The 10,315-nt window shown below is 46.2% G+C and overlaps 1 protein-coding gene across 1 annotated transcript; it reads left to right on the forward strand.

The window, feature by feature from the left end:
- Positions 1–2,291: 2,291 nt before the first annotated feature.
- Positions 2,292–9,250, forward strand: RPS6 (ribosomal protein S6). The gene is made up of 6 exons (XM_065405879.1): positions 2,292–2,393; positions 3,155–3,286; positions 5,471–5,681; positions 6,598–6,744; positions 8,077–8,234; positions 9,111–9,250. Exons 1-6 carry the CDS (start codon positions 2,388–2,390, stop codon positions 9,204–9,206), a joined length of 750 nt encoding a protein of 249 aa, XP_065261951.1. The 5' UTR covers positions 2,292–2,387; the 3' UTR covers positions 9,207–9,250.
- The last annotated feature ends 1,065 nt before the right edge of the window (positions 9,251–10,315 follow it).

Below are 10,315 nucleotides of genomic sequence, written 5' to 3' on the forward strand. Positions count from 1 at the left end.
ACCCCTCATCCCCAGCCCCACCCCAGAGCTCGCACCCCCAACCGGAGCCCTCACTCCCCCGCACTCCAACCCTCTGCCCCAGCCCTTAGGCCCCTTCCGCACTCTGAACCCCTCATCCCCACCCCAGAGTCCTCACCCCCAGCCAGAGCCCTCAACCCCTGCACCCCAACCCTCTTCCCCAGCCTTGAGCCCCCTCCTGCACACCAAACCCCTCATCCCCACTCCCACTCCAGAGCCTGCATTCCCAGCCAGAGCCCTCACCTCCCTGCATCCCAACCTTCTGCCCCCCTCCCACACGCCAAACCCCTCGGCCCCACCCTCACCACACATCACCTCTACATTGGTGCACATAAAATTCATTCTGCACATGGATGTAAAAAATTAGGGGGAACACATATGATGGTCTTAAATCAACATAATCCTGTTTTTACCTTAATTTTCTATCTGTTTCCCTGCTGACACCAACACTTGGCCACGGCCTGTCTTTCTTAAATCTTTCTGAAACTCTCACTCATCAGACTGCATCACACAGCTCTCAATCTCTCCAGTTCCAGCTGTCAGGCATCCTCTCCACCCATTCCAGGCTCACAGGCTGCTGCTCTACTATTTCTGGATCCACAAGCTGTTTTTTGGCAGCTGCAACAGACTGCATTTCCTAGCCCGGTTATGGCCGATCTCTTGGACTCCTACATCTAGTCTCTCAGACCCCAACAGAAGCACGTTCCCTAGCATCCAGATGTGACGGTTCATAAAGTTAACACACAGAAAATTGAACAGGAATAGCCACGACTGTTGACTTATGATAACCATTCACTTTGAAGGTAGGTGAACATTTTTTCCCATTGCATGTTTTCATTTATTCCTAATAATGGGAATACTCTCCCCTCTGCCTCCACAAAAGGAAGACATCCTAACTCTTGGAAACCAGCCTGTGTTGTAAAGTTGGGGAACAATGGGTCCCCAGCAAGTTTCCCTGGCACACTGAAGAAGTTTCTCCACTGCCTGCAGGTTATTGATGGCAAATCAGAAGAAGGTGGGGTAAGAAATAATCTGTTCTCTGCAACACATCCCCTTCAGATCCAGTGGATATTTGAGCATTAACACCCATGGACTCCCTTCTGCCTGGTTATGAGGGGCACTGGTCACTGGCAGCATGACTCCTTCAGTAGCCCTGGTGCCAGGGGGAGAGCCCTGGCCCTTTTGTGTACCTTCTGAATTCTGACTGGGGCTATGAAATAAGGACCAGTCTCTCACCAGCACTCTAATGTGCCCAACTTTTATTACAGGACCTGCAGGAGCCTATGGCACAGAGGCTCTGTGGATCTTGGGAGAGCCACTGGATAACGAGGCTATCTGGGTTATTTGTTCTGCAGAGAGAGGGACAATGAGCAGGAAATTTCCCAATGTAACAATAAGCAGGAAATTCCACAAACAGCATCTCACAGAGTTTCCTGAACTTGGCGTGGAGGAAAATATGACCCATTGTTAAAGCGCTGAAGCAGCAGATACTAGCAAAGCAATTTAAAAAACAAAACAAAATTATTTTCAGTGGAGACGTTCATCAGCAAAATACCTGTGACACAACCTTCTTGTAAGGGCAGCAGTGCTGTGATTGCGACCCCAGGGCTAATGAAACACTGGACATTGGTTCCTGGACGCAGCCCTTAACAAGCACAGCAGTTTGTCCACCTTCACTGCACCACCTGTCATCGCAAAGAAAGTGCCTTCCGCGCTTTGCACACAGCCGCCTTTGCGCACGGATGGGCGAGGCTGGCTCTGACAGCACGGGAGGGGGCCGCACGCGTACCCGCGGGCACTCAGACACACTGCACCTGGCACGTCTGGCACCAGTGAGAGACACACCTGGGCTGCGGTTACCACTCACCTAGACACCTGTGGGGTCGCCTGGCGGGAACCAGACCTGCCTGCAGGGGAGCTAGCGAGGGGACTGTAGCCTCTCACCGTAAGCAAAGCATCCCCTGCACCGGCTCCGAGTTAACTCTGTCTTGGGGGGAGGAGGGGGGGAGTAACATCATTTAGCTGTTGCCCTGGCAACAACCGGCTCCCTCCGAGAGGCAATGAAGGTACCTGCCATAGAGCACGCGGCGTACACCACCACAGGGCACAGAGCGGCCACGAGCACCTCTTCTTTCCCCTTCCGGTGCGAGAAACACGCCATCCGCGCAAATCCCTTTTGCCATTGGCTAACCTCGGTCACGTGGCACTTGTGTTAGGCATCCGCCCAGGACGGTGCTCCCTTTCTCGCGAGACCTCGCGGTGTGTCGCTCGGCTCTCTCGCGAGATCCCTGCGCGCCTATGTGTGTTGGGCTGAGCGGAAGTAGGGCCTCTTTTGCCGTGGCGGAGCCGAGGGGAGCGGCTCGGCGAGGATGAAGGTGAGGAGAGGGGCCGGGCACGCGCTGCCGCCTCGGCCTGCAATGGCCCTGGCACTCGGTGCGGGGCCGTCTGCGGGAGGCGATGCCGCCGGGGCTGGGCTGGGGAGCGCGGCTGCGGGGCGGATGGGGTCGGATTCACCGCAGCGAGGGGGCGGACAGGGAACATGGCGTCTCTCCCCCGCTATCCCCATGGGCGCAGAGCTCCCCTCCTGGCGGGGCGAAGCACATCCCCCTGCGGGGCGTTTGAAGGGCGCTCCCTGGGGCAGCCCCCCGGTGCTGCGGCCGAGGAGCTAGACCCTGGGTGCGGGTCGGCGGGCTGGTCCTGTCCTTACTGCGCCTCAGCGGCCTCCCCCGCAAGGGGAAGGTAACCAGGGGAATCGCTCTGCGGGGTCGCTTCAGGCTTTTGGCAGTGCCTTTGGCACGAGGCCTTGTCGAGTGTGCATTGAGTGCTTGGGGGGGGGGGGGGGGGGCAGAGCCTGCTGCCTTGGTTCTGCCCCAAGGAGCTTGTAGCATCTTAGCACGTACCTTTCAGGACGTTAAGGTTTAACGCTGAAGCAGTATGCTGCCAGTTAAAGGTGTGGACTGACTGACTAACAGACGTCAGTAAGTCTCTGCAGATTGAGGCAGTGGGTGTGATTTTAACCAAGAATATTGAAACAAGCCACAAGGAAAGTTGGTTTCAGGTGGGGTATAGGGGCTTCATGGGATGAATGTTTAGCTCTAGAAAAGACTTGGGTTTATTTTGTTGTTGTTGTTCCTAGCTCAACATCTCTTTCCCAGCCACTGGCTGCCAGAAGCTCATTGAGGTGGATGATGAGCGCAAATTGCGTACCTTCTATGAGAAGCGGATGGCCACTGAAGTTGCTGCTGATTCTCTTGGTGAAGAATGGAAGGTAAGAATTGGGCTAATGTACTGAACTTATTTTTGGCATATTAGAGGCAAAATGAGGCATAAGAAATAAAACTGAGTTAAGTATTCAGTGTCTCACACTACTCGCCTAGAGAGCATGTGGTAGGTAGTGTCTGGTGTAATGATGCCTTGAAAACAAGTGTCTCAAAGTATATTTCGTTTGAATGGGGAGCTGTGTGATGTGTTTTTTTTTTTTTTTTTTTAAATCAAGTTGTGTTTAGAGTATCTGTTTCACTGCTCTCTTCAGCGGACTGTTTGCTGTTCTTGGTCTTGCTCTCCTGTACTTGGCTGTTAGACTGGAGGAATGAGGAAAACAGGCATTGCTAAGGAAATGCTCTTTGTAGACCTAAAGTGTCTTCCTGTGCAATGAAACTGTAAAATGTTAAGAAAAATGCTTTGTTAAAAGTAAACCACTAAATCAATATTTGGAGGCTAGAATTTACCATAAATTGAGCTATAGGAAAGGGCACTCTTCTAATTTAAGAATGGTATCATTAAGGTTGATTTGCACATACTCAGTTGGCAAAAACAAAAACCTGTATGGGCAGCAATTCACCGTTAACACTGTGTCCTTTAAGTTGAGTAGACAAATTTCTAGAACTAAGGTTTTGGGTTTAATATCTGAAATCATCCTCTTGCTAAAGAGGGTTTTTAGAACAATTTTTTCTGGTTTAAAGAGAGGGACAGATGTGAAACATCAGGGCTCTGTGCCTAGCTCTGCCACAGGCTGACCAACCTTGAGCAAGTCATTTAATCTCTTTACCTATGTTCCCCCTCTGTAAAACTGATAATTTTTCCACTTTTGGGTTATCTTGTCCATTTAGAGCGTAAGCTCTCTAGGGCAGTCTCCCACTATGTACATGAAGCCTAGCATAATGAGGTAATAATCACCCTTGGCCTCCAAGATGCTGCAGTAACACAAATAGCTAACAGGGGAAAAGATTATGGACAAAGTAATATAAAGCCCACAAAGTAACTAGGAAAATGAACCATGTTTTCTGTAATTGCTTTAAGTAATGGTTTTCAGCCTGGGGTCTGACGACTGTCTAAGGGGTCCACGAGTATCCATGAGAGTATCATTACCATAGAACACTGGTTTTCAACCTGTGGTCCATGGACCCCTGGGAGTCTGCAGACTGTCTAAGATTTCCAGAGGGGGTCTGCCAATGAAAAATTGAAAACCGCTGCTTTAAATTATAGCAGTCTTAGTTGGTACTGACTTAACTGCTTTTATTTGAGCCAGCTGTCAAATCTATATTTTCCTTTGAACAAAAGTTTTAGTGATTTTAGACCTCTGATTAACAAGTGTCAAACTAAATGTACTTTCAAGCTGCACTGAACAAAATTCAACTTAATATGACTTTGGCCAAAGTTTGCATTTAAACTAGACTTGTGCTCTCCTTTAATGAGGCTAAAATGATGCTGGGGTATTTTTAAAGCTCCCCCACAAAAGCGATTTGTTCTACAAATCCTAGAGAACTAAATTGATGGGACCCATTGCTGTTTTGCCCATTGTTAGTGTTGTTCAATGGTCTTAGCTGCAGTGTACTCAGAATACCTATTCCCATAGCTCCTAAAGACAGTGTATTGGAGGAGACTTTGAAAGTCCACTAATTCAATGTGAGAGAGCAGCAAGACTCTTTGAATAGTTTCTGTTCAGTCCAGCACTGAAACTGTACAGTACTTAGGGTACGTCTATACTTACCTCCGGGTCCGGCGGTAAGCAATCGATCTTCTGGGATCGATCCCGGAAGTGCTCGCCGTCGACGCCGGTACTCCTGCTCCGCGAGAGGAGTACGCGGAGTCGACGGGGGAGCCTGCCTACCGCATCTGGACCCGCGGTAAGTTCGAACTAAGGTACTTCGACTTCAGCTACGTTATTAATGTAGCTGAAGTTGCGTATCTTAGTTCGAAGTGGGGGGTTAGTGTGGACCAGGCCTTAGACTTGCTTTCAACAAATCTAATTCAATTTGGCATGCTGCATGTAAGCTGTCTGGAACACTTGTGGATGGATGCTGTTTTACAAGGGGGCATAGGTACAAAGAACATGACTTCTACGGAATTTATAGAAGACAGGGCTGTGCTGACTTTTCTTGTTTGATGGAAACAAGTGCTTTTAAGAACAATTAAAGGAATATGAGGTGCTTAGGTGTCATCTTCTTAACAGGGATATGTTGTCCGTATCAGTGGTGGTAATGATAAACAAGGCTTCCCCATGAAACAAGGTGTTCTGACCCATGGACGTGTCCGCCTGCTGCTCAGTAAGGGCCACTCCTGCTATCGCCCCAGAAGAACTGGAGAAAGAAAACGCAAATCTGTCCGGGGTTGCATTGTTGATGCCAACTTAAGTGTCCTGAATTTGGTCATCGTAAAGAAAGGTGAGAATCTGTAGATAAGGCCACAAAGGCCTTGGTATATAGGTTCACACAGCCTTAAACATATGCCTTAATGTATTGATTGACATTATCACTGATTAGTGTTGGAAGTGTTCTGTGGAGGCTTGTAACCCAGCTAAAACCTGTCTTGAAACAGCTTGGTCCACTGGTGGACTCCTGGAATTCTGCTCTTGTCAGATTTGAACTAATGATTTTTATACCTAAGATCACACAGCAAATTAGAGACTCTCATTTCTTACATTTGATGTGAAAGAGAAAATAATCTGTGCTGTACGTGGCTCAAAATACATGGAGGAGTCCATTTCACCAGCACAGTGGTTCAGTGTGCTTTTGGTGATTAACACACTGCCCATTTCTAAACTGAAATGTTTTTATTGCTACCAAGAATGATGGGATAAAGTAGTCTTGCAAAACTGATGTGAAACTTTATCACAATAATTGATAGCAAAGCTTGGGGGTGGACTTGAGACAATATAGGCTAGTAGGCCCAAATGTTGCCCTATCTGTGTGTGTTGTATTGGAATTTTGGCAAGTACACGTAGTCTTAGGCTTTGTCTACACTGGCACTTTTAACTTTTGTTGCTCAGAGATGTGAAAAAACACCCCTGAATGACAAGTTTTAACTATGAGAAAAGCGCTGGTGTGGACAATGCGTTGTCAGCAGGAGCCATGCTCCCGAGGACAAGCTTCCACCCCTTGCTGGAGGTGGTTTTATTTTTTCACCAGGAGAGAGCTCTCCTGGTGATAAAGAACGGCTACACAGTTCACCTTACAACAGTGCGGGTGCAGTAGCACGGCCACGCCATTGTAAGATGCGCAGTGCAGACATAGCCTTAGTTCCAAGCAGCCACAGCATTAAAATCTAGGAGGATAACTAATTTGACAACTTTCCCAAAAGGTGAGAAGGATATTCCTGGACTGACAGATACCACAGTGCCTCGTCGACTTGGTCCCAAGAGGGCTAGCAGAATCCGCAAGCTGTTTAACCTCTCCAAAGAAGATGATGTGCGTCAGTATGTGGTGAGGAAACCTCTGAACAAGGAAGGTGAGACAGATTCTGCAACGTTGTGGGTTTGTTACACTTACTAGGCAGCCAAGCTTCTGCAGTGATTAGAAACCCTACTTTAAAAATCACACTATCTGAAAACATTCTACCAGCTAGAGCTTGAGCTCACTGTCCATGAAAGCACTGACAAGTATCAGTAATTAGTATTGATAAGTTTTAGCTAGAGCACTCTTTCTTACTCCCCAAACAGTCACTGGGGAGGTCAGTGTTAAAGACCTGGTGGATTCTCTAGATGCATCTAGTACCACTGATTCACAATGTAATTTTCAATCAATGAAATGAGGCTGAATTTGAGATTTGAATCTTACTGTGGTTGGAAGTCCTCCCCCAGAACATTTTTGAAACCCAGGTATCATCTTTGGCATCTAAGTGCCACAAAGTCAGGACAACCCCCCCCCCCTCCCCCCCATTAAGACTTTTCCAATTGCTTCAATAGCATCTTGGACCAGAAACCCAACTTTGCTTGGAAGCAGTGCTTCTTAAGTGACATGCCCTTTGTAACGAGAATGTATTTGTCACCTTGAATACTTGCCTCTTCTCCCCACACCTGTTGCCTTTTGCATCCTGCTACTTCCCCACCACATTGAAGGTGACATGAGAAAATAGTTCAGTGTTTCATTGAACAAGTCAGCAAAGAGACCAGTCAACCTAAATATCACTTATCTGAAATTAGCTATTCATACAACACCAGCAGTTACTATAACCAGAATTGTTATTTTACTTTGTATTTTCACAAATTGGCAGGTCTCAAGTTTGATATACTTACAATAGCTTGAGTGGGGTTTTTTTTTTTTTTTTTTTTTAAAGTTGACCTAGGCTAGGTTGACTAAACTTTAGGCCTCTCTATATGATGTATGTACAACAGATCAGACTGTCATGCTAAAAGAGTAGCTTGATTAAGATGTACACACAAGGTTTCAGAAACAGGTTGATTAGTTAGGGGAAGGTTTTCAAAAGCAACAAGGGATTTTGAACACAATCCTAATTGACTTTTGGGGGACTTGTGCTCAATCATTTAAATGTTTGAGAATCTCCCCTCTAGTTAAAAGGGAGGGAAGAATAGCTGTACTATTCAGATGCTTTGTGTTCTAAAATAAAGATCTGCTGAAAACAAATGCAACAAATATTGAAAGCATCAAAACTACTATTGAAGTATTAAAACAAATCAAAGACCCGATAGTTTGCAAAATAAGACAGGAAAACACAGTGGAGAGGAACTTGGTTCTTTGTTTGTACTACTGAACAGTTCTGTTTGATTTCCAGAAACACTAAACATAAGCTTTTCTACTAGTAAATTCGTTTCTTTCCTAGGCAAGAAACCCAGGACCAAGGCTCCTAAGATCCAGCGATTGGTGACTCCCCGAGTTCTGCAACATAAGCGCAGACGTATTGCTCTAAAGAAGCAACGAACTCAGAAGAACAAGGAGGAAGCGGCAGAATATGCTAAGCTTTTGGCCAAGAGAATGAAGGTACATCTCCTTTTGAAGACAGTGTGTTTCAGTATGGAGGTAGCTCTCTAGCACCTCAGAGTCAGTCTGTTGCAGGACAAAATCCAACTCCTACAATGACTACTAAGGACTTCAGTGCTGCACCTTTCAGCAGTTCGCAAGCAGATAGTGGCCTAGCTGGCTCTAATGATAGACTGTGGTTATACAGCACAACTTGTTACATCGCTCAAGCTTTCTTTAACCATTTTAGGAGTAATGAGATCTTCTTCACGTTGCATGCATAAGCTGAGTGTAAACGCTGTTCCAGTTAAACCATTTTCTTACCTAGTTTGACTGTCTGGAATGGACATTCTGGTACAACAGTTTTTTATCAATCGCATTGTAGGCTGGGGGCCCCATGTAAAATACTGGCCCTTGGACAGAATTTTGTCCTAGCCAGCTATGTTAAACTGACTTAACCGGAACTCACTTCCCTAATGCTTAAGACCCAGTGCAGGTAGGGTTGGAGAGTTGAAATCAAGTACCATAGCTCCAAAGTTGACTAATTGAGATAATGAATATACATTGAAAATACAGGTCTTAGAAAAAATATTCAAGTAAATCACCATGGTAGTGTGGTGATAGATTAGTGTGCTGTATAGTAGAAATAACGGAGCTGTTTCCATAGAGTTGGCAAGATAGGGGCATCTGTGGAATTCGGATGTGGGAGGGAAAAATACTGGGAACAACAGTTTGAACGTTTAAAGGGGGTTCCTGCTTTCCAGTTGGACACATCCAATTATGCTTAATAGATGTCATAAACAAGAGTGTGTGTTCCTTCATCTTTACTGAAGTATATTTTATTCAATTATAACAGTATTAGGCATTACTCACTGTGTGCTGCTTTTCTTTTTAAAGGAGGCCAAGGAAAAACGCCAGGAGCAGATAGCCAAGAGAAGACGACTGTCCTCGTTGAGGGCCTCTACATCTAAATCTGAGTCAAGCCAAAAGTAAAAGATGTAAATGATTAAGAAAATAAATCTTTTATGGTGAAATTGAATTTTTCAGTGTGTTAGTAAAAATATGCTTGTAGCGATGCTCTACTCTTAGAATTGGCAGGTCTTGTTGGTGCTTATACTCCTATTTTGCCACTGTTAAATAGAGAAAGCAACATAACTCCCATCAAAAAGGTGGTTCTTCCAGAGAAGATTCTTCATGCAGTCACATCTAGGGTAGTTAAATTAGCAATACCAATCTTCATAAATATTAGATTGAACAAACTCACTTACTGGTCAATACTGATAGTATTGTTTCCTCTTTACCTTGAATGGGTTTTAACATTTTTTCCAAAATCTTTGATGTAGAAGCTTTCTATAACAATTTGCACTACTGCCTTACTTTTCTCTATCCACTATCTCTTCTCCTACTTACCTAAAAGGCAAAATAAACATGCACACAAGCATCTTCTCAAAGTACAGATTTAGGCCAGATGGTTTGACCTGTTTAACATAGGCAATAGAGCAGTGGTTCTCAACCTGTGGGCCACTTGTGGCCCAATCAGAGCACAGCTGTGGCCCACATGATATTCTCAGGGTCATACTGTGCCCAGGGCAGGTGCCCCTCCCTAGAGTCAGCAGGGGGGGTGCAAAAATGGAGTGGTTCAGGATCAAGCCTAGAAGCCAGGGTGCTTAGTGTTGTGTGACACACCACACACACACACACACACACACCCCATAGCAGGTCCAGTGACCCCAGCTGGAGCAGGCTCTAGGGGTATGTCTACACTACGAGAGTAGTTCGATTTTACTTAAATCGAATATGTGGAATCGATATTAAAGTCGAACGTGTGTATCCACACTAAGGACAGTAATTCGACTTTGTGAGTCCACACTAACGGGGCAAGCGTTGACATTGGAAGCGGTGCACTGTGGGCAGCTATCCCACAGTTCCCGCAGTCCCCGCTGCCCATTGGAATTCTGGGTCGAGCCCCCAATGCCTTCTGGGGAAAAAAGGGTCGAGGGTGGTTTTGGGTAACTGTCGTCATCCAACCGTCACTCCCACCCTCCCTCCCTGAAAGTGCCGGCGGGAAATCAGTTCGCGCACTTTTCTGGTCAGTGACAGCG

The sequence above is a fragment of the Emys orbicularis genome, chromosome 6 (assembly GCF_028017835.1).
Source record: "Emys orbicularis isolate rEmyOrb1 chromosome 6, rEmyOrb1.hap1, whole genome shotgun sequence".
NCBI lineage: Eukaryota > Metazoa > Chordata > Testudines > Emydidae > Emys > Emys orbicularis.

Excerpts from the sequence above, each read along its gene's own strand:
- RPS6 (XM_065405879.1), top strand. Across the intron at positions 5,682-6,597 it reads TTTGGTCATCGTAAAGAAAG|GTGAGAAGGATATTCCTGGA; the intron begins GTGAGAATCTGT and ends CTTTCCCAAAAG. Across the intron at positions 6,745-8,076 it reads GAAACCTCTGAACAAGGAAG|GCAAGAAACCCAGGACCAAG; the intron begins GTGAGACAGATT and ends TTTCTTTCCTAG.